This window comes from Vigna unguiculata, chromosome 1, assembly GCF_004118075.2.
Source record: "Vigna unguiculata cultivar IT97K-499-35 chromosome 1, ASM411807v1, whole genome shotgun sequence".
Taxonomy (NCBI): domain Eukaryota; kingdom Viridiplantae; phylum Streptophyta; class Magnoliopsida; order Fabales; family Fabaceae; genus Vigna; species Vigna unguiculata.
Window position 1 is genome coordinate 26,615,600 of NC_040279.1, and position 23,550 is coordinate 26,639,149.

Genomic DNA, 23,550 nt, shown 5'->3' on the forward strand with positions numbered 1-23,550 from the left:
AATCAAATTACTTTTGATAAAATTCTAAAATTTCATTTTTTTTAACTTTTTTTTATCTAAATAACATATTTTATCTTACTATAAAGCATTAGTTTATCTTAATGAATTGGCTTAATAAAATTTACATTATAAATAGATTAAGTAATAAATTCTTATATTGGATTCAATTATACAAAATAAACTGTTATTATTTCTCTTCCAATAAAACATAAAATAGATAGTTACACCGTAATATAATATATAAATATATATATATATATATATATATATATATATATATATATATATATATATATATATATATATATATATTGTTTTCTTATGCTATATATTTGTCAACCAAACATCATATAAATAGAGCGGGAGGAAAAGTGTGTGCCCTTACAAATATATAATATCACCAAATAGTCTTTTCTTTTCTTTTTTTTTCTTCACATGTATATTTAACAAGAAATAATTCTACTGGAGACATAATTTCAGTACTAAATACACTTGACTAGAACACTGACCATTTATTATATATTTTACAAGAACAATCCCTTTTTATTAAACTCGATCTCAATCAGTTAAGACATATTTTAGAAAAAATAATATCTTATAGGATTAAACAATTGGTAAAAACATCTCATTAAGGTCGCATATAATGAGAACTTGTTAGTCTTCTCAATTGAACTAAAAGATTATCTCATACCACTAATACTATATATTAATGAAGAAAATACGATTTTCCTACAAAATCCCCAAAAAAAAAAAATAAAAATCAACGGGTCAATACAAATGTACTTCTTTTTAAAACATGATATATCATTATTATTTATTTTAAATAGACATCAATAGACTTTTAGCCATTATAAAATTAGAAAAATTTAATTTTGATTTCAATAAAAAATTCGTTTATTCATTTAAAATTTGAAATCACTTGTTTTAATATATAAAATATATAAATTTTAGTTTTAATCACAAAATATTTCTTAATTTTCATTATTCCAAAATTTAAATGAGTTTTTAAGCTTCTAATATTGATTTTAAGATATATACAAAAAGTCATTTCATTAATCTTTACCAACTTTATATTACGATATTACTATTCCTGAATTGGAAGAACATTTGCTTTTTTGTTTAACGTATATGTAAGTAATTAGTACTATATAATTCTAGGATTTAAGATTAATAATTTTAAATCTAGAAAAAAAACATGTTTTACTTATTTAAGATTTTTAAATAACAAAAATTAATAATATTTTATGTAGTGTATATTTTCTTAAAAAAAAAAATCTTACACTCACTATATAGAATAACAAGTGTTTTACTATATATTTTTTTTATCAGAAAAAAGTGTTTTACTATAAACGGCCAGGTTTTAACAATAATTGTGAAATGATAATTTATTGTTGTTTTTAACATCTACACTTTATATACGTTTTTCTAACGTTAAATAAACAATTGTTTTTCTCTTCTTCTCATAAAAGGGTAAATGTAAACTAAAATTTTGTAAAAGTAGATGAGAATATCATTGTTGGAAAAAAAAAAAATCTTATCAACCGTCCAAAAAAAATCTAGGCAACAATAAAGTACTGTACCACACAATCATATTCATAAATCTTAAAAGAGTGGAAGAATTCTTAGTTGCCACGACATGAGCTTCGACCATCACCACACAAAAAAGGGAAAGAAAATATGGCTAAACAAGAGAAACCTTTCTTTGCCATTCATCATCCATGGCTCTTCTTCCTTCTTCTTCTTCTTCTTCTCTCACAACTCTTCTCCATATCTCATCCCAACGTTATCTTCCATGTTCCTTTCACAGCCCCATCACTCTTGCATCATCTTTCAAACCACTTACTTATTCAAAGCAGCACCTGAACCATAGAAGCTGCAATTCCAAGCTCTTGGCTTTTTCTTACAGGTATTTCAATGAAGAAGAAGATGAAGATGATGATGAGAACCACACCTTTGATGAAGCTGTGGCTCTCTTCAATGGAGGAGAGTACTACAAATGCCATGACTATCTTGAATCCCTTTGGAACAATGCAGAAGAGCCCACCAGCACACTCTTTCATGGAATACTGCAATGTGCAGTCGGTTTCTACCACCTCTTCAACCAGGTTTTCTATATTTTTAATCTCTAAATGCAAAATTATAATTCGTTTTTACATTTTAGTTTTTAAATTTTAAAATTATAATTAGTTTTTAGAATGATGTTTGAGTTATTTGTATCATTTTGACACATTTTAGTTCAAATGTGGAATTGAGACACCGTTTAACTAGTTCACAAAAATTATTGTCATTAAGTTATTAAGTTAAAAATGAGTATATCCATTATTTTAAAATTTTAGAAATCAATATATTTGAAAGTTCAATTTTTGCATAAAGATAACGTTTTTTCTCATTTACATATATTTCTAAATTATCTTCACCTATGAAAAATACATAAAATAAGGAATGTTAAGTTGTTGTAATTTTATAATTAAGAAAATGTGAATAGAATTATCATCAGAGTAAATTACGGTGATGCATTTTATTTTCTTTTGATAATTTTTCATTCTTTACCTCTACAATAATATTCTTTAACTATATGAAACATCATATGAGCATTACAAGATGAAGGGTAATGCTCAATACTAGAAAACCTAAAAAACTGTTGATTATTTTGCTACTATTAACATCATACCTTCTCTCATTACAAATATTGGGTATAGACACTTTTTCCATGACGTCGTTTCGAAATTATGGGTGGAATATTTGTAAAGAAATTATGAGGATATTGTCCTCCAAAGGATTATTCTTATATGAAAGAGGGTGTCTCCAAAGAATCTAGTTCCATAAACTATACAAAAACACCAGAGCACTTTGTAAAGGAACACAACCTAGTTTCATCAGATCATGCTATAGGCGTCAAAATTTACTTACACAAATTGACAAACATTTTAAGCTTTACAAAAGTGTTTGATTTTTCTCCTTTAAATGACAGGGATGGGTATCTATGAAGACACTCCAATAAACTCCAATGATTAAGGATTTTCATTACATTTGAAATGATAGTTACTTTCTATAATGATTCAGATCTTGACCCAACATAATGATCAACCCCTCTTTTCAATAATTGTTAACTACTTGAGCTATCTAGTACATCTTTTATTGATATTGAGGTTTTGCATGATCATGAGTTTTACTGTTTTAAAAAAAATAGTTCTTTGGTTTAATAGAACCACAGAGGAGCCATGATGGAGTTGGGGGAAGGACTATGTAAATTGAGAAAGATGGAATTCTCAAATGGGCCATTTCAAAAGTTTGAGAAAGATATTTCAGCAGTTCTAGATTTTATCTATCAGACTCAGATAGAGTTAGCTGCATGTGAGTGCTCTTAACCTTGGATTTTTGGACAAATTTTTCAATAAGGAATTCTTGGAGAAAAATATGAGAAGAACAAATTAAATAAATTTCTCTATAAACTAAATATAGCTGATACATAAGTCAGAAAACAAAGTTTAGAAATGCTTGATGAAAACCTGTGCAAATTAGCTTATACACAAACTTACTTTAACTGACAGAAAAGTTCATTTTACATACAAAAAGTCCTTGTGAAGAAGCATGTGCAAATATACCTCTAGTTTGGTTTTTGAAGAAGTTTGAGTTTGTGTTTTCCCTTGAAATTGAGCAGGTAGTGAGAATGTATGTGTTAGAATGGATCGATCAGAAAGATCTTACGAACTTCTGGGGGAATATGCTTCAGGGAAGCGTGTGTATGATCTAGAACTTTGTAGTGATGCATCAGTGTACATTGTGTTCTGTCCTCAAGGCTCTAATGGTTCCTCTGAAGCCCCAAGAGTAAAGCTTCCTAAGCTTAAGGCTACCATGGAACATCTTGTGCCCTATCAATACAAGTGAACATCTTTTCAAGACACTTTCCATAGATCAAACCACATGCAAATGTTTTCTGTCCTAAAGTGAAAATAGCAGTAACAATATGCAAAAGCATTTGCAATGATTTCAAAATTGGTGCATCTAAGTAACCCAGAAAAGGATAGAAGAAAAGAGTTTATAATTTTTTGGGGAGACTTCTTTACTTATAATTCATCATACCCCCCTTTCTTCCTATACCAGCCATTTGATTTTGCAAGTACCTGAAAATATCATATTTACACTACAGTACACTATACTGAGTTTTTAAAATTGTATCGTAAATAATGCAGAAGTACTTATGCAATAGGAAATATTCAATTCAATTTCATTTTAGATTTTGCTCTTTTAAAAGAAAAAGTTGTGGAATATGCTCTCACAAAACTCTAAAAAGACGTTTCTTTCAACATGTTGGAAAACTTCAAATTTTACCTCAATGACCTTCCATTACCTCTAATGCCGACTTTTATGTGTGACTTAATAAGATAAATTTTCAATTTTAATTATAGAGCATCGTAAACAACTTCTATGATATTATACCTAAATTTTGTTCAAAGGCAAGGGTTGACTAATGTCCATTAATCAAGGAAAGAAAGTGACAGATTTTTATAGAAAAAAAAAAAATACTTGTCTATGTCAAGAATGTAAGCCATTTAACACATGTTTGTTGAAGTAATTAAAAGCATTTAATTAAGCATATCTAATAATTAAATCACTTAAACAGTTTAGAGTACTTGTTAACAAAACCCTCAACTTAAAATTTAACCTTTAAACTAAAAAAATCATAAAACTACCAAATAAGTGTTTAATTTGAAAGCTTGTGAAGACTGGAGCAGAATATAATAGTGATTCAGAGCAAGTCTGATTGACCATGAATACTGACTATACAATAAAGAACATTTAGATATAAAAAATAAAAGTATGTTTCATAACTTCATTGTTTATTTATTGACATAGGTAAACAAAACATAAAGTTCTGATTGAATTGAAGATTGATAGGAAACTCAAAGTGTGTGCAAAATGTCTTCACAAAAGGCCTCAAGTAAAATTGAACTGGTTCTAAGAATGTCTGGCAGAAAATCTCAGGAACCAAAAACATCAAAGTTGAAAAGGAATGTAAACCGGAAGCATCAACCCCATACAAAATTGCTGGCAGATCAAATAAACAGAACCACTTCCTTTTCCTTCTATGGTCATCACGCCAATGATTGTAACAATTAACCAGCTGACAATAACCACCATTCCCCAATTCAGTTTTATGCTCATATTTGTACAACTTGGTGGAGATTGCTAGACTGCAATGAACATCTATGTTAGATTTATGAAAGAATATCACTGCACTTTCTAAATAAAACGATAATTGAAAAGGTAGATAGATAGATGTTTGAAATCCAAATACATGGTGTGCACAAACAGATACCAAATGGCACACATACATGCTTGCTCACATACACACAAGAGAGGGAGAGAGAGAGAGAGAGAGACCTGGAAATCCTTGTTTCTTCCTCAGTACACAAAATTTTGCAATTACCCTTACAGGTATTGTGAGGTCCAATAGCGGAAATATATAAACTGCATTAAAATCTAAAGCAGATATTAAGGTAGACAAATTTCTTCTGTCAGAAAACTCTGCATGGCTCAAAAGGAATTTGAAACTAAATATTAGAATATAATAAGTATATGTATACTCCAATTTTAATGGTCCTTAACTCTTGTGTGCTTGGATTATCAATGTACTAACTTTAAAGTTAATGAGCTAAGCTCTAAGGTTATCTTTGTTGCTCTACATATATAACTTTCTCCATCTGGAACCCACTTCTCTCTAGCAAGAATAATCTGGAAAAGATAAATTAACAAAAAATGGATACAAAGAAATCGAGAAGGACACACCCTCCAGCATCTACTAGCCATGGCAAATTTGGTTTGATTTTTGACCAATCCAAGCTGATCACAAGTATACTGGCATCAAAAGACAAACCAAATGTTCATTAAATATATTTTGATAATTTCGTACCCTCAATACTTTCAGTTGGCAAAAGTCACTTTGGTGCTGAAATTTTAAGTAGAGAAGGTAATATAAACTAGCAGGATACCTGGCTACATAAGTGGAATTTCCAAGTACAGCAAACATGAACATCAAAGGATTGAGACCCTGCAAATAGTAAGAAGCAACTATAAAATCCCGCTGACACTGCTTCATGTAACCAGGAACTAATTTGTTTTACTGCTCTCATAAGAGTGATTTGGTGAAGGGAGGAGACTTATCTTCCATATTTCCTCCCAAAGTTTTTAGGTGCTAAATGATAAACAAGACAAAATGCATAAAGGACCACAGCTTTAATAGTTAGTGCCTAACCTCAGCATGACCCCTTCTGATCTGCAAAATCAATGAGTTATGTATCAATATAAACAATCAGATTAACAAGACAAATCAATCCTTCTTAAAGTGTACATAATTTTGAAATTTTCTATATATTACATAGCAGTTTGTCATGGAAAATACCAAAGTAATAATTTATCTCATCCCTGTCAATAATATTCATATGTGAAATACTTTATAACATACTTTTCCAAGTTTACCATCCACAAGCAGCCTCACAAATGATAGGATGAATTACTACTGTCCCGAAGCAGTTAAACAACAAAAATCTTATCTCAGGTAACACAAATTTTATCCGCTGAATTCCTACCTAAGCTAAGGAATACAATTATATAACTTACATTTAGACAAATTTGAGGCAGCCTTCCACCCAAATATACAAATGTCATTGCCCAACCAAGGAAGGTTCCAATGCTACTGCTTCCAGAAACATCAGTATTTAGCAACTGCTCATCGCCAACCTGCAAGTGCTCAATGAACTGATGAGAAATAGGAAAACGTAAATTTCATCTTTTTTGTTCTTCCTTTTAACATGCATAAAAATTTGGAACCGATTACACCTTAAGAGCTACTTAAAGTGAATCTTTAGTCATCTAGAGAAATATTGTTATTCTTCCTCACTCATAAGCAACTAATATGCAGCAATCACCTAACATTGGCTAGCAATAACCAAAAGGTTTCAAATCACAAATAAAAATAAATAAATTTTATTTGTTGTTCAGGTTATTCATATTTGTAGAAGTAATTAATATATCTAGGCAATCATGATGTGTAAGCTAGGAGGTTGAGTGTTGGATAACCTCTAACCTAGCACCTAGTTGCAGCCTTTAATGTTTCAACTTCTTTGTATCTCCTTCATCATATATATAAATATCAGGAACAGTAGAGGGGATTAATCAAGCCCTCAAACATATTTTGTCTGTTTTAATCTCAACTTGGTATCATAGCGGGTCGATCCCGCTCTGGTTTCCGTCTGGTCTGTTCATCGGCACTTGTTGCCATCGTCTGTGGCTGTCTGCCGCCATCCGTCACTGTTAATCACTGTCTGCAGCTGTTCACTGCCATAAAACACTATCCAAAGCTACCCACCGTCACTGTTCACAAAACCGTCACTGTCTGCCACTGTTCGCCGCCGGCTGCCCTCTCCGGCCACCTTAGTTTTCGCCGACGACCACCGGATCTGGAACGCCTCTTCGAGCGACAGCCACCCCCACCGGTGCCGGAACCAGCCTCCCGTCCACGCGCCGCCACGCGCCCCATCTTCTCCGTTGCGAACAGGCGCGTCGTCTCCGGCCACCTCAGTTTTCGCCGGCGACCACTGGATCTGGAGCGCCTCTCCGAGCGACAGCCACCCCCACCAGTGCCGGAACCAGCCTCCCGTCCACGCGCCGCGTCTTTCTCCGCTGCAAACAGGCGCGAGCAGCCCACGCGCCGCCTTCTTCTGATCGGAACGTCACGGCGCCACCTTCGTAGCTCTCACCGGAGTCTTCTACTGCTGTTCTAACCCTCAAAACTCCGATTCAGTGAGGTCCAGACATCACCCTTGCGAACATCTCCCTCGGTCGTTTAAATATCTCCACTGTTTTTTGCGTTTCTGCGTTTCTGCTCTCTGTTTTTGTTCCCTTGATCAGAAATGGCCTCTGGAAGTGTTATTTCATTCTCTGGAAGTCCTTCCATTACATCCGAGAAGCTAGATGGACAAAATTACTTCTCCTGGTCCGCTGCCGTCGAGATGTGGTTCCTTGGTCAAGGACATCATGACCACCTTGAGAAAGACGGAAGCCATGTGCCTCAAGAAAAAGCCGAACAGTGGAAGCAAGCAGATTTTCAATTGTGTGCATTGTTGTGGCAATCCGTGGAGCCGAGACTGTTAATGTCTCTTACGGCATTCAAAACATGTCACTCGTTTTGGAAGAGGACTCAGAATATCTATGCCAACGATATCCAACGCCTATATGATTCGGCGGACAAGTTGGCATCTCTGAAAATGACCAATCATGACATGATCTCCTTCATGATTGAAGCACAATCAGCCGTGGAAGACCTGCGGATGTTTCTCGAAGTCGACGCTTCTGATGAAATGAAGAAGCTGGACAAATACTATATGGTGATGATTCTTCGCGCCATTCATCCAGACTTCAATCACATTAGAGATCAACTTTTGACCTCTCATGAGGTCCCTTCCATGGACACCCTGATCCAGCGTATGATTCGTGTCCCGAAAGTCCCAACACTTGAAATTCAAGAATTTCATGCTCGAGTAGAATCATCTGTTATGGCCGCAACTCGAGGAAGAGGAGGACGTGGACCTAGAGGAGGTGGACATGGAGGTCGTGGACGTCCTCAATGCACGTATTGCAAGAGGATGGGTCACACTCAGAAAAACTGTTACTCCTTACATGGTTTTCCTTCTAAGACTGCCAATGTCTCTCAGGCTGACACTACTGAGTCCAAGTTCACTGAGGACGAGTATCAAGAGTACCTACGTCTCAAGTCCAGCAGCCTGACACAATCATCTCAAGCCCCGAGTACTTCAACAGCTTGCATTTCTCAATCCATTGAGAGTCACAATTCATGGGTAATTGATTCCGGTGCTTCTGACCACATCTCTGGTAATACCTCTTTGTTCTCAACCATTTCATTTCAAGACAAACCTCATTTTATAACCCTTGCCAATGGCTCTAAAACTTCCTCAAAAGGAGTCGGTCGAGTCATCCTGTCTCCCTCCCTAACTCTAAAATTTGTCCTTTTTGTCCCTAATTGTCCCTTTAATTTAATTTCCTTAAGCCAGTTAACCAAATTGTTCAACTGTTCAGTAACCTTTGATCACAAATCTTTTGTTATACAGGAGCGTGGTTCGGGGAGACAGATTGGAGAAGGATATGAAACCGGCGGTTTATATCATTTTTGGATCTCGTCCACGAGTGTCATGTGTTGCAGCTCCTAGTCCTAAAGTGTTACATGATCGACTTGGTCACCCTCATCTGTCCAAGTTAAAAAAAATGTGTCCTGAACTTAGTGGTCTCCAAACCTTAGAATGTGAATCATGTCAACTAGGCAAACATATTAGATCTGCTTTTCCTAAAAAGTCTCTCTCACAATGTAATTCTAGTTTCTCCATCATTCATTCCGATATTTGGGGACCTAGTCGTATTTCGTCTTTTGGTTTTAGGTATTTTGTTACTTTCATTGATGAATTTTCACGATGTACTTGGGTTTATCTTATGAAAGATCGTTCTAAATTGTTATCCATCTTCACATCTTTTTTACACGAAATCAAGAATCAATTCGGTCGAGTAATCAAAATCTTAAGAAGTGACAATGCCAAAGAGTACTTCTCATCTGCTTTGTCTGCAGTTTTAAGTTCACATGGTATCTTGCATCAGTCCACTTGTCCACACACACCACAGCAAAACGGTATAGCAGAAAGAAAAAATCGACACTTAGTTGAAACTGCTCGTACACTTTTGCTTGGTGCTCATATCCCTGTCCATCATTGGGGAGATGCCCTCTTAACTGCATGTTTTCTTATTAAGCCGATGCCCTCCTCCTCTCTCAATCATAAAGTCCCTGTCTCCATCTTGTTTCCAGATAACCCTCTTTTTCACATTCCTCCTCGGGTTTTTGGTTGTGTATGTTTTGTTCACGACCTGTCTTCAGGTCTAGATAAGCTTTCTGCTCGTGCTCTCAAATGTGTCTTCTTGGGCTATTCTCGTCTTCAAAAAGGGTATCGGTGTTACTCTCTTGAAACCAAGAAATACTACATGTCTGCCAATGTCACATTCTTTGAACAAACCCCTTATTTCTCTTCCTTTGTTCAAGACACTCATGTCATACAACAAGTCCTCCCTCTTCCTGTGGTTGAGTCCCCTATCTCAGATGTCTTTGTCAACCCGAGTCCTCCTCCACCTCCTCCTGAGCCCCCATCCCCACCTATTGATACCTTCCCGAGTCCCGACCTCCAACACAGGACTCTGACAGATAGTCCAATTATCCAAGAATATGGTGAATCCTCGACTTCAGATCCTTCTCCTTCGTCTCTTGCTCCCATGCCTCCTGATGAAGGTAATTCTGGTTGGCCCATTGCTCTCAGAAAAGGTATTTGTTCCACTCGGAACCCCCATCCCATTTATAATTTTCTTAGTTATCATAGATTGTCGCCTTTCTATTGTTCTCTTTTATCTTCAGTGTCTTCTGTTCCTATTTCCAAAAATGTGAAGGAAGCACTTGATCATCCTGGATGGCGACAAGCCATGATTGCAGAAATGCAAGCTCTTGAACACAACCATACTTGGGAGCTCATGCCCCTCCCACCGGGCAAGAAGGCGGTTGGTTGTCAATGGGTATATGCAGTTAAGGTTGGCTCTGACGGTCAGGTTGATAGGCTCAAAGCACGATTAGTTGCCAAAGGGTACACTCAGATTTATGGCCTTGACTATTGTGACACTTTCTCTCCTGTGGCGAAAATGACTGTTATTCGACTCTTCTTTGCAATGGCCGCCATTCGTCATTGGCCACTTCATCAATTAGATATCAAGAATGCTTTCCTTCATGGTGATCTTGAGGAGGAAGTCTACATGGAGCAACCTCCTGGATTTGTTGCTCAGGGGGAGTCTGGTATGGTGTGCAAATTGCATCGCTCTTTATACAGCCTCAAACAATCACCACGTGCCTGGTTTGGAAAATTCAGCTCCATTGTTCAAAGTTTTGGGTTAAGACGCAGTGAGGCAGATCACTCGGTCTTTTACTCACATACTTCTCCTGGGAAATGTATCTACCTAATAGTATATGTTGATGATATAGTCATTACAGGAAATGATATTGTTGGCATATCTCAATTAAAGGAGCACTTGTGTAGGCATTTTCAAACCAAGGATTTGGGAAGCCTCAAATACTTCTTGGGCATTGAAGTGGCACAGTCTAAACATGGCATTGTAATCTCTCAAAGGAAGTATGCTCTTGATATCTTACAAGAAACTGGTATGATTGATTGTAAACCAGTAGAGAGTCCTATGGACCCAAATTAAAAGTTAACAACTGAAGAAGGTGAATTATTCTCTGACCCTGAAAGATACAGGAGGCTGGTTGGAAAACTAATTTACCTCACCATTACAAGGCCAGATCTATCCTTTGCAGTTGGCGTGGTTAGTCAGTTTATGCAGTCTCCATGTGTTGGCCATTGGAATTCTATCATCCGCATTCTAAGGTACCTAAAAAAGGCCCCCGGGCAAGGGTTGTTATATGAAGATCGAGGAAGCTTTCATGTCTCTGGATATTGTGATGCGGATTGGGCAGGATCTCCTATGGACAGACGATCTACTACTAGATACTGTGTATTCCTTGGAGGTAATATTATTTCATGAAAAAGTAAGAAGCAGAGTGTAGTAGCTAGATCGACAGCTGAAGCTGAATATAGAGCCATGGCATCACTAACATGTGAACTTATATGGGTGAAGCAATTTCTTCAAGAACTTAAGTTTTGTGACATCAAGACTATGAAGATGTATTGCGATAATCAAGCTGCTCTCCACATTGCTTCAAATCCAGTGTTTCACGAGAGAACAAAACATATAGAAATAGACTGTCATTTTGTTCGTGAAAAGTTATTGGCAAAGGAAATATGTACTGAGTTTGTGGGATCAAATGACCAACTCGCAACATGTTGACCAAGTCATTAAGGGGACCTCAAATTGAGTTTATTTGTTCCAAGCTGGGTACATACAATTTGTATGCTCCAGCTTGAGGGGGAGTGTAGAAGTAATTAATATATCTAGGCAATCATGATGTGTAAGCTAGGAGGTTGAGTGTTGGATAACCTCTAACCTAGCACCTAGTTGCAGCCTTTAATGTTTCAACTTCTTTGTATCTCCTTCATCATATATATAAATATCAGGAACAATAGAGGGGATTAATCAAGCCCTCAAACATATTTTGTCTGTTTTAATCTCAACTATACTCTTATAGGATATACACAAACTATATTACAAACAGTTAGCAGGATATCAAAACAGGATGATTAATTTCTAATATGGTAATCAAAGTTGTGATTTGCATTACCTGAAAAAGCTTTCGCCCAACATGAATCACAAATTGTTGTCGTGGGTTTGAGCTCATATGGTTAATATTTTTACTCAATGGTTGAAGCAGGTTGATAGCACCAAGAAAAGTTAATGTTGAAACCTGAACAAAGACTAGATGGATTTAGATTTCAATTATGGCACTCTTGTAGTTATGTAAAACAACAGTAGTAGAATTAGAATGTTTACCAAACAAAGAGTACTCTTCATCCTTGAAGCTGGTGCAGATTGTGTTGCAATGGCTGAACCAAGCAAGTTCTCTTGTATTGAATCTAAAGCAGTAGTAGATGCCATTTTCTGTGCTAAGATGGATCCCGCTGTTGGAGTGTGACTCTTAGACAAATATCTTGCTGACCTATGAACTCAAAATAAAGAGTACACTAAATTACAGATTATAAATTTCTTTGGTTGGGAAAGAAAAGCCAACTAGAACTCATTGTGGGAAAAACTGGGCTTATTCACTTCACATTAACACAAAAGAAACCATGCATAGAGACCAAGCCAAAGAGAAAGAAGACAAATATCAACAAATCCTCAGCATTTTGTTCAGGAAATTCTTTAAAAGAAAAGATAACAAATCATTCAATCAAAAGAAATTTAGAGCTCATAGTGGTTAACAACCTGTTGGAACCAGATATTTGAATTTCAAACTAAGAAATCTTAGATAAAATGTCTAGCACTTTTCAGACACAGCCCAAGATTAAGGGAATCCAATATGTTTCTTTAAACTGAACACATAAGGAGAATGAAGTTGACCACGAAAATAGAGCATTTTGCATTTTTTTTAATAGATTTTATTGAGAAAGATTAGTTACCGGTAGAATAATTCCCTTCCGGTACCAATTCTTTGAGGACATGCTGGAAGAGGAATAGGAGAACTCGGAGTGGTGTTTCTATTTGAATTTTCAAGTTTAATACTCTGTTGTTCAGCATCACCAGCCTTTTCCCCTTGTCCAGCTTTTGTGAATGTCTCAACCTGCTCATGTTTAGAATGCTAAAATACAATACAATACCAAAATGATAGAGTATCTAAACTTGTCTAGAGTTTCTCAAAATCTTGTCTTGAGTTTGATAAACTCGTCTAACCTCACAAACTATTAGAGAAAACAAACTTCAATTTTAACATGGTAATAAGAAAATGATAAAACTTTATTTTGTCATCTACATGATGTGGTTCAATAAAAGGGTTGAAAGGGCACATTTAATAAAGTTACTCACAACAGCCTATTATTCCTCATTAAGTTATTATGACTCCCACAGATCCATAAACATGCTTCCTGTTCAGCTAACTTGGGCTTGTTTTATATTGAACTTGTGCTTTCATTTTGATTCCCATTTGAACAGGAATCTGTGCTATACACCATACACACGGAAGCAGAATTTTCCAAGAATCTATCATTAAAGGTTTAGGTTTATTTCATATGAAAAAGTATATATTTATAGAATTATTCAGCTGTTTTCTCCCTACATACATTCACCTTCCTCGAGTATCAGACTCTAGTTGAATGAGGAGGGAGATATAAGGATTCAGATTTTGAAAAGACAATGATAATTGGCGAAAAAAAGTATAGGGACTTGTACCTTGAGCTGTCTCCTGTATTTTAGTTGAGGATATATATGTCCATAGTAAATGGTTTGTAAACCAAGAGCAAGAGTTATAATGGTATAGAGCTGCATTTTAACACATCAGGAAAATGTCACATCAACTGGTTGAGGCCAGAAAGGTGAGATGAAAACATGATTTTGTAGGTACTGAAACCCCTCAATCTTTGGCTAGAGTCCTCACCACTGCCATATATAATTGAGTAAGAAGCTGCATAAATAAGAAATTAAGAATTACTCTGTATACTCTTACTGATTATCCATATAATCCATATCAAGTTCAACAGGAAAAATATTCAGAAAATAGGAAAACAAATGCTCATGATGCTCCCAATGAACACTAATGAACATTACACTCTGTTCTCTAAAACTAGAAAATGAGGATAGTAAATCCATTTATACCATGTGATTAAATTTAAAATGTCATATAGTAAAAGGTTCAATTTCCCAATGCTACAAATACAAAAATTTCCCATTTTTTTTTTGGTAACTATAATAAATAAACTTATAATAAAAATTTTATTACATCTGAATTGTTGAAAGTGTCTTCTCATAGAGCATAGGGACCTTCCCAACTAGAGCCTACTAAGTGAGCAAAATGAAAATAATTCTCTTTTGAAAATTAATTATTTGAGAACAAAATAATTTAGTTGGCTAATGTCTTATCCAACCCATGTATTTTGCTTTTTCTGTTCAATAGTATGTGATTTTTACATATATTGATGTTGCAAATGGGAGAAAGTAACAGCAAACTTTAAAGATGGCTCCAAAAATACAAGCAACATAAAGCTTTAAGACACTCACTGTTGCAGGTTCCAGCAGGCATCCAAGGAGGTTGAATACATCTCTGTAGTGGAAAATAAATTGTATCAGAATAGTTGAACAAGAATTTCTATCACGTATACATGCTAAGTAGCCAAGATAGACACAAGCACATCGATCTCATCCCATGCATGTGTGTATACGGTCTACCCAGGCTAGTTAGACTCATTTTCCTTCTTATAACTGTTAAAAATCTGTTAATAAATAGAAATTTACATTGAGGTTGTGTCGATCAACATATTTGATGATGTTTTCTTCCCTTCCCCTAATGAACAAAAGCATGTACTCAAACTAATCTCGAACCTGAAACTTTGCTTTCCTAGTTTTGACTTTACTTAAGATTAGGTAGGTATATCCTTAAAAGTGAGATTTAAAGGGTTAAAAGGATAAGCTTATTTGAAAAGGTATATAAAATTTTGTCCTGAAATTTTAACTTCAAATTTAAGGGGATACCAAAAAGATTCTTAGCACATAATCTTCAACCCATAGTCCTAAATGAATTCAACCATGGAGTGAACAAGCTGGTTGCACTAATCACACGCATCAACCTATTAATGAAATCTCTTATTAGAGACTTAACTCAACTCAAGGTTGAATGAATTGTAACAAACAAGTTACCCAGCAGAACAAACAAATAAACAAGAAAATGAATAGGTTGAATTAGATAACAAAAATGCGAGTAGCCCTTAGGAAATTTTAGTGAAAAGCCAAGTTACCCAATTATCCATGTGACCAAGAAAGTGAGAGAGAGACCCTCAGTAGACTTTGTTCTATAGTTTGTGATTATTTGAGGTATCTCAGCAACAACCCAAACAACGACACTGATTAAACCCAGAAAGAAAGATGCTGACTCCCTAACACTGCTCATTTGCTCTTTGATCGATTGCAAGCAAAGCTGATTGCTATGACACCACACAGAGAGGATGAAGTTGTCAAACACTCCCATTGCATCAAAGGAGTAACTGATACCTGCAAACCTTAAATAAAGTAACAAAGAATCAGTAACAGATTTTTCGCACATCATTAAAACTCTTGCTAAAACTACAAAATGATAAAAGATTCAGAAAGTTGCAGAAGAAGCATGGTTTTTTAACCGAAGAGTGTTAGCAACACACTCTCAAATACTCGCTTATTGAAAACTATAAAATTAAGAAAGACTCGTTAAATCTGATCCAGGACCACCAAAATTTGTGATTTCTCCAAAAAAGGTGCTTGCTAGTATTTCCCTTGTTTGTATAATAACAGGATATTATATCATGGCAGTAACAACCAAAAGGAAGAAACACAGAAGAAATGAACATTAGGGTGTGTTTATAAAATTGAAATATTTCAATGTACTTGCAGCCACTTGATGAGTTGATTTGGTGTCAGATTTGCTATGAAAAGGAACCTTTAGAGGATCGAATCATGAGTAAAAACTGAATATTCAGAATGCAACAGTGACGAGTTCAGGGTACATTAAATTCAGGATAAAACCATTCAATGCACGTTCATAAAGGAAAAGAAAAAAGGACCAGTCTTTTTGCTTGTGGCAAGGGAGAGAGAGAGAGAGAGAGAAAGAGAAAGATTTATTGAATAAAACGGTGACGAGCACATGCAAAAGCAAATGAATACCCAGAAAAACAAAGGAAAAGGCTGAGATTTGGAGCTGCTTCTCCAACTCACAGAAACTCTACGTTCACAAAGAAGACGAATTCTTCTCCACTTCAATTTAACCACATTCTGATCTCTTTCTAGAATAACTATTCATATTTTTAACTTTTATAATTTATTTAACAATAATGTGTTCTGAAATTTTTCTCATCGATGCTACCGTTTTTCAGGATTTTTTAACTTGGTTTTTAATCTATTATTCTCACCGCTTTTAAAATTATAAAATATTTATTTTAACTTGGTTAAATAGGCTTTGTGATATATTAATACTAAAATAATCTTTTAAAGAAAATCTTATTATACTAAGGATTATAAGTGTGGTTTCATTTTTTTTTTCTAAAAATAAGTTAATATAGTCTTCTTTTTGTTAGACTGACCGTAATAACATTGCAATAGAAACATGTAGTTTGAATAAGTCATTAATTAGTTAAAATTGATTTGTTGATGAAAGTAAAATGTGATACACGTAGTAAATGTTATGTGATATTTTATTGACTCATTCTTTTAAAATGGAACTAAATTTTTAAAAATAGTAGAACGAAATTGAAAAACTTATCATAATATTAGAAGAAAAAAACTTATTTGATCTAAATTTTAAATATAATTATATGTGTAGTCTGTCCTCGCAAGTTGATTATTTGATGAGTTAATTTAATTCAATTCATTTCCAAAAAAAATAGTTTCACCTAACTCACCGTAATTCAAACAAACCGACTCAATTAATTAAAAAATAATGATTATTATTTTTTTCTTCAATCAACTTTTTCTAATATAAAATTTGGAATCAAATTATAATATTGATAAATGATAATTATAAATACTATATATCAATAATACATAGTAAACAAAGATACTAAATAATAACTTTAAATGAAATGTGGGGTGACTAGTGTGTAGGAAGTTGACGGTGTACAACGTTGTAGACGGTGGGGCATGGGACCGTAAGTGGTGACTGGTGCTGAAAAACTGAAGATACTATAGTAGAGGGAGGAAAAAATGACTTATGTTTTGAACTACTTTAATAACTTTATAGTTTAATTAATTGGATTTTGTTCGGATGTATCAGGTTTGTATCTGTTTTAAAAATATATTAATTGTGTTTTAACTTTTGAAAAAAATGTCTCAATTAGATTCTTTTTAAAAAGAGATTATTAATGTTGTTAATGGTGTGTTACATGTCAGTCTTTAGTTTTTTTTTTCTTTAATTTCTATTTTGAAGTTTTTTGTTATCATATGTCAGGTCTCTAGAATTACACGTGACACTAACAATGTCACGTAGCAAGGTATTGTCAACGTGTCAGTATCTCTGTCAAGTGTCATTATCTTGATTTCAATTTAATCTTCACGTATATTCTTTTGATATTTATATTAAAATTTAGTGGTAAGAGTCATGAATGACAAAACATGGGTTAACCATTAAGAAAAATGTAACATGTTATAGCGTCATTTTTAATAAAAAATATGAGTATTATTGAAAATGTAATTCTCATAATTTTTTATTGAAGATGACGTTATAACATATTGCATTTTTTTTAATTGCATGTTTTGTTATTCATGACTTTTACCACTAAATTTTAATATAAATATTAGTAATTAATGTTGTTAGTCATTTTTTATAACAAATATTAATATAACATTTATATAAATGATAAATTTGGTCTTTAAGGGAGAGACACTATTTTTCTATTTTGAAAAAAAAAATTGTGACTAAATTGAAACAAATATATACATATGGGGACTGAATTGAAACAAATAGACATATGTGGAACTAAATTGAAACAAATAGACATATGTGTGGACTAAATTGAAATTAAGATAATGACACTTGGTAGTGACACTGACAGTGTCATGTGTCACACGAAGGACCTGACACATGGTAACAACAAAAATTTAAAAAAAAAATGAGAAAAACCAAAGACTAACATGTGGCACACCATTAACGGCGTTAATAATTTTTTTTCTGACGTTAATAATTTTTTTCTGAAATGACCTAATTAAGACACTTTGTTAAAAGTTAGGACGTATTTGACACTTTTTAAAAAACGAGTAACAAATTATCAAAAGTGGGTATCATCCGACTAATTAAACCTAACTTTATTATATACTCATAAATTATAAATTATAATTATGATAGGTTAGAGAAATATAAATCCATTTGTTCCATCTTGTAATTATCAATAATAATTATCTCCTATCATTATTTATTAAAGCATTTCTATCATAATGTTTAATTATTAAAAATAAATATTTATACATGGTATAAATTAACAATATTCAACAATAAATTACCAAATTTTTTAAAATAACTCTATCAAAATTTAGAACTCACTTAAGTACATCAAGGTAGAGTTATATTTTTCCTTTCCTTTTTTTTATTATTCTAATGATACACCATGAAACAACATTTCATAATTGATAAATTCATGGTATATCTTATTCACACAAATAAAGCTTTTTATGTATATTGTTTTAGATTTTTTTATATCTAGTATAGGTTAGATATAATTACATAAGATGTAAATTTATATTTGTTTATATCTCCAACATAAATTTATGTTTGTTAACGGAATAACATACATAAACTTATATTTGTTAGTGAAACATCGTATGTAATTTATTTTTCTTAAAATTATACCAAATTTACGTTTGTTACTCCACTAATAGATGTAATTTTATGTCTGTTATAGAATTAACTATTACAGGATGTAGGTAGAAGGGGATTTGTTAGATTGATAAGATGATCTAATTTGGTGGTGTGTTCGTTTTACTGGATTGAGCCACAGTTGATTAGAAGCAGCAAAGAAGGATGTGAAAGCAAGGAGGAAAATTCCTAATATGATACCATATTAGTGTTATGTCATGGACCAAGATTGGAAATATTTGCATAGCTCTCTATTGAACTCAAGTATATCGATACAAAGAAAGATCTTTGATAAGGCTGCATTTACAAAAAGAAAGGAGAGCTAATAGATTAACAAAAGAATAGCTAACGATATTAACAAAAAAACTATTATATTTCTAATTATAATACTAACCGATGTAAATTTATGTTTGTTAATGTACTCACATACGTAACTTTCTGTGTACTTTTTTTAATTAAATTGATTTTGGCATGAAACCAAAACATAAAAAAAAAATATTCAAAACAAATAAATATTTATTGAATAAAATAGTATTCTAACTTAAAACAAAAAGCTAACCAAATCTACATACTCGAGGAGATAACTTATTTGGATCATGTCCTTCTTTTATATAAGTGATGGAACCTTAAACACCTAAAACAATGATACAATGTAAGAGTTCCTCAAACAATATCATTTATGCATAAGTTATAAGTGTTTACTTTTAGTTTCATGAATTCCTCCTTGAATGATAACTTTCATTCAATGCATGATGTAGTACCTATATTTGAATGAGCTAATCTACTTATTACACTAAACAAATGAAGGAAAAATTAATATTATACAATTTCTACACGAAATAATTAATTTAAAAAATACATGAAATCTAACCGTAGGTAGGATATATAATTTGAACTTGCTTTTATCTATCATTTGACACAAAATGTTATTTATGTTTAACTTGTAGACACCACACTTAAATTTACTTTTAACCTATAAGGGTCAATCGTAAAAACTTTTTATGTGTCAGGCCTTGTAGGTCATACATAAATATTGTCTTTTTATTTACAAAAATGTCACCGTGATTTTTTTATATTTGTTGCTTATATGTCAAATGTAAATTCTTTAACATGGATGACAATTTTTGTGTTAGGGCCTACAACCATGTTATCATCAAACTTATTGTCATAACGTTATTTATAGTTTAAAAATGATTAACTTTATTTGTTCTCCATAAATATTTGATTTTTCTATTCTTTCATAAGTTTATCATGGAAAGAAATAGATTTATTTTCACGTTTGCTCATTAATGACTTAAGTGATGAGATTTTAATAAAAGTCTTAACATTTCAATTAATCTTTAATCTGTTAATAAAGTTTTGGAGCAAACAAAATATATACTTTAAGTAATATTAGTTGAAAAACAATGTGTTTTTTAGTGTTCTTGTATAGAACTGAGTTGTCTCAAGAGTCTTTGTATAGAACCGAGTTGTCTCAAGAGTCTTCAATCATTTGTCTCTTTTTCGTAGGGATCTCCCTAAATGATGCTCCTAGCTAGGGTGGGTACTTGTAGACACTCTGCCGCTCAAGTTAGTGACACTTTGATATTATGTATGTGTAACCACTGAGTTCAGCCAAATGTCTTACCTTTGGAAAGTAAACCTTATTTTATAGAACCTGACTTTAATCATGAATTTATTAACTTTGAGAGATTGTTTTTATTCTTTCATAAACACCGATAAATCCCATGATCACCTCATTGTAGCTGTCAAGAAATTGGGATTATACATTCATGTTTATACGCTTGTACGTCTGTATATCACATATCCTTTAATTGAGCTAAGATACACCTGCCCCTAACTAGGCTGAGATGTACTCAGCTTCCTCAATGCCAATGGGCCGAGATACTCCCAACCTTCCCACGCACTAGCTTTCCCATGCGCAAATGGTCTGAGATATACTCGGTCTTTCCATACGTACTGGGATGTACATATGTATGTCTGAGCCCATATGTACTAAAATGTATGTTTGTATGCCTAAGTCCATATATATTCTAATATATGTCTATATGTTTGAACCCTTATGTACTTATCCATCAATTGGGTCGAGATGTATCCATCTCTGGTTAGACCAAGATGATCTCAGTTTCCCAATATATTTAGTTTAATCTTTTTATGTTATTTGAATGTTATTTTATATTTGAATGTTATTTTAATTTTGTATGTTAATTTTATTTGTGCTTTAAGAATGATTTGATAATGACCTTATATTTAATGTATCATGTTATTGCCAAATAAATGAAATTTACGTGTTTAGATTAATAGTGAATTTGAAGGCATGAAAGATGAAAGAAATGAAGGGAAAAATCGTAGAAAATGATTTGTTTGAGTTAAGGAAATATAGTGGATAACATGGAAGAGAAAATTTATAAAATCTTGGGAATGATTTTGTGACGTCCCATTTTTAATAGATTACTCTACCAAATAAGCATCACAACATTTTGATAACGAGAACCAATCCGATCAACATGAAACGTACGGAAAGTAACTATTACAGTCATCCATAGGAGTACTTAGAGGAAAACCTGGACATACAACCATGCCATAAGAAACATAAATCTAAAGTTTAACAGTTGTGCAAAAGAAATGCTCTAGGAGCATGGAATTACAAGGCACTAGGGCCATAGAACTTCTTCGAAAGCCACCTCAACGGGCCCACTAGGCTGCACTGCTACCACCATCAAGCCTACCTCCAGAAGCATTCCCATCTGCTCCCACCAATGGTGATCATCGCAAAAGAGAAGACACAACAAGAACATACATAAAGTGCAAGGGTAAGCTAGTGTAACTTGAAACTTATCATATTGTAAAAGAATAAGTGCATAAACATTCACAGGCATACAACACAGAGACATATAAGTCATGTTATGGCAAACAAGCAAGACACTATGACTCAATTATCCGGATACATATATTAAGATCGGATTCACTGGACGCTTGCACTTATAGTGGCCTCTACTGCTCTGCAGAGCCATTGCCAATGGGTTTCACCCTACCACACACAAGGTTAGCCTTTAAGCGTCTAAGGCCATTATCCTGCCAAAGACTAGGGCCTCCCGCTACTCTCACCACTTGGGGTCAGTTTGCTCTACTTGAGACTCACTAACCCTTTAGAGTTTCGGGATGCGATCCTTACTTGAATCCTTATCTTAATATATACACTACACGCCACCATAGAGTCTCCCCACGAAACTCATGGAATTACGCCTATCTCACAAACAGAATCATGTTTCTCATAAAATTCCCACCTCTTTTTGGTCATTCGTCCAATTTTTATGTTAAAACATCACGAAGCCACAAAATCATGATCAATCTCATACTAAGCATGCCAATTTCGTTCATAAAGACCCAAACCCAAGTATAATCACGTACATCATTTTTAGGAGGAAAAAGTCTAACCAATAATTACCACAAATCACCCAAACAGTTAAGAAAACATGTCACACATTCGCAAACTCGCTCAGGCGAGACGCTGGCCTCACTGACGCAGCGGATTCTCGCCCAGGCGAGATGAGCAACATGGGATTTTCACGAATTCTCGCTCAGGCGAGACCTCCTCGCCTGAGCGAGACATGGCGTCGCTCAGAACGTGGACTGGTCGCCTAGGCGAGTTCTCGTGGCAGTGAGCACTCTGCTTCTCTCGCCTAGGCGAGACGAGCTCGCTTGGGCGAGAATAACAGATCTCACCATTGTTTTACGCATGCAAGGCAGAAAAACAACACTACCAACATCCAAGAGCACATGCAACTCAGTTTCATTTGATAAAACACACTACTCAAGCTTATAAACACAGATCAACCCAAAAAGAAACACACAATGACTCGGACTGGCGAATCTAGCTTCCCTTACCTTGTTTGAGCACCAACAACAACCAGACCCTAACTATGTAGCACAACAGCCCCAAGAACTGTGACAGTGAGCTGAAACTGGAAAAAGGAAGACAAAACGAAGTTAAGAGTCTTAACTCTAACTTGATCCACGCGTTTTAAACAGATTAAAGGGGAAAAGGAACGAACCCTGAGCTCTAAAGGTCAGCTTACCTGGAAAAAGGAAGGGTTTTGGTAGCTCGGAGACGAACGGAAGTTGTGCCCTAGCAGAGCACTTTGCTGGAGATGAAGAGAGGGAACAGAAGCTTATTTCTGAAAATGGAACAAAGGTGAAAGGGGTTAGGGGCTGACATGGTTATTGGGTCCCCTTATTGGGCCAACCTTAGGCCCACGAAGGCTAGGCCCCAAAACCCAACTGAAGAGGAAAAAGGGGCTTACAGATTTAATTGATATATTAATATTTATAAAATAAATTTTAAAATATAAATTCAAGATAAAAAATATTAAAATAAATTATCAAATTTTAAATAAATGAAATTTATTTTATTTATTGTTTTAATATTTTAATATTAATTAATTATTTATTTTAATTTAACTGATTATAGTTTC

The 23,550-nt window shown here is 34.0% G+C and overlaps 2 protein-coding genes and 1 long non-coding RNA gene across 7 annotated transcripts; 1 reads left to right on the forward strand and 2 right to left on the reverse strand.

The window, feature by feature from the left end:
- Positions 1-1,641: 1,641 nt before the first annotated feature.
- Positions 1,642-4,254, forward strand: LOC114179957. Its single transcript, XM_028066478.1, has 3 exons — positions 1,642-2,105; positions 3,207-3,354; positions 3,662-4,254. The coding sequence occupies exons 1-3, from the start codon at positions 1,719-1,721 to the stop codon at positions 3,886-3,888; spliced, it is 762 nt and encodes a 253-aa protein (XP_027922279.1). The 5' UTR covers positions 1,642-1,718; the 3' UTR covers positions 3,889-4,254.
- A 573-nt stretch (positions 4,255-4,827) lies between these two features.
- On the reverse strand, positions 4,828-16,517 carry LOC114191213. 5 transcript variants are annotated; one of them, XM_028080456.1, is made up of 14 exons: positions 16,396-16,517; positions 15,498-15,750; positions 14,764-14,806; positions 14,144-14,170; positions 13,939-14,028; positions 13,173-13,333; positions 12,547-12,712; positions 12,338-12,460; positions 6,622-6,741; positions 6,257-6,277; positions 5,994-6,052; positions 5,769-5,859; positions 5,386-5,484; positions 4,828-5,195 (listed from the first exon to the last, which is right to left on the reverse strand). In XM_028080456.1, the coding sequence occupies exons 2-13, from the start codon at positions 15,725-15,727 to the stop codon at positions 5,434-5,436; spliced, it is 1,182 nt and encodes a 393-aa protein (XP_027936257.1). In that variant the 5' UTR covers positions 15,728-15,750; positions 16,396-16,517; the 3' UTR covers positions 4,828-5,195; positions 5,386-5,433. The 5 variants fall into 5 exon arrangements, with proteins under 5 accessions (XP_027936257.1, XP_027936213.1, XP_027936417.1 ...); XM_028080412.1 differs by having other exon boundaries at positions 15,498-15,758; positions 16,396-16,515; XM_028080616.1 differs by having other exon boundaries at positions 16,447-16,465.
- A 5,000-nt stretch (positions 16,518-21,517) lies between these two features.
- On the reverse strand, positions 21,518-23,245 carry LOC114173895. Its single transcript, XR_003602630.1, has 3 exons — positions 23,155-23,245; positions 22,964-23,040; positions 21,518-21,822 (listed from the first exon to the last, which is right to left on the reverse strand). It is a non-coding gene; the product is annotated as an uncharacterized LOC114173895 (long non-coding RNA).
- Positions 23,246-23,550: the final 305 nt, after the last annotated feature.

Bases quoted from the DNA above. Each gene is read 5' to 3' on its own strand.
- LOC114179957 (XM_028066478.1), top strand. From the start codon at position 1,719: ATGGCTCTTCTTCCTTCTTCTTCTTCTTCTTCTCTCACAACTCTTCTC. The intron at 2,106-3,206 runs GTTTTCTATATT...TTGGTTTAATAG, and splicing joins TCTACCACCTCTTCAACCAG to AACCACAGAGGAGCCATGAT. The intron at 3,355-3,661 runs GTGAGTGCTCTT...GAAATTGAGCAG, and splicing joins TCAGATAGAGTTAGCTGCAT to GTAGTGAGAATGTATGTGTT.
- LOC114191213 (XM_028080456.1), bottom strand. From the start codon at position 15,727: ATGGGAGTGTTTGACAACTTCATCCTCTCTGTGTGGTGTCATAGCAAT. The intron at 14,171-14,763 runs GTGAGTGTCTTA...TTATTTATGCAG, and splicing joins GCCTGCTGGAACCTGCAACA to CTTCTTACTCAATTATATAT. The intron at 13,334-13,938 runs GTACAAGTCCCT...AAACATGAGCAG, and splicing joins AATACAGGAGACAGCTCAAG to GTTGAGACATTCACAAAAGC.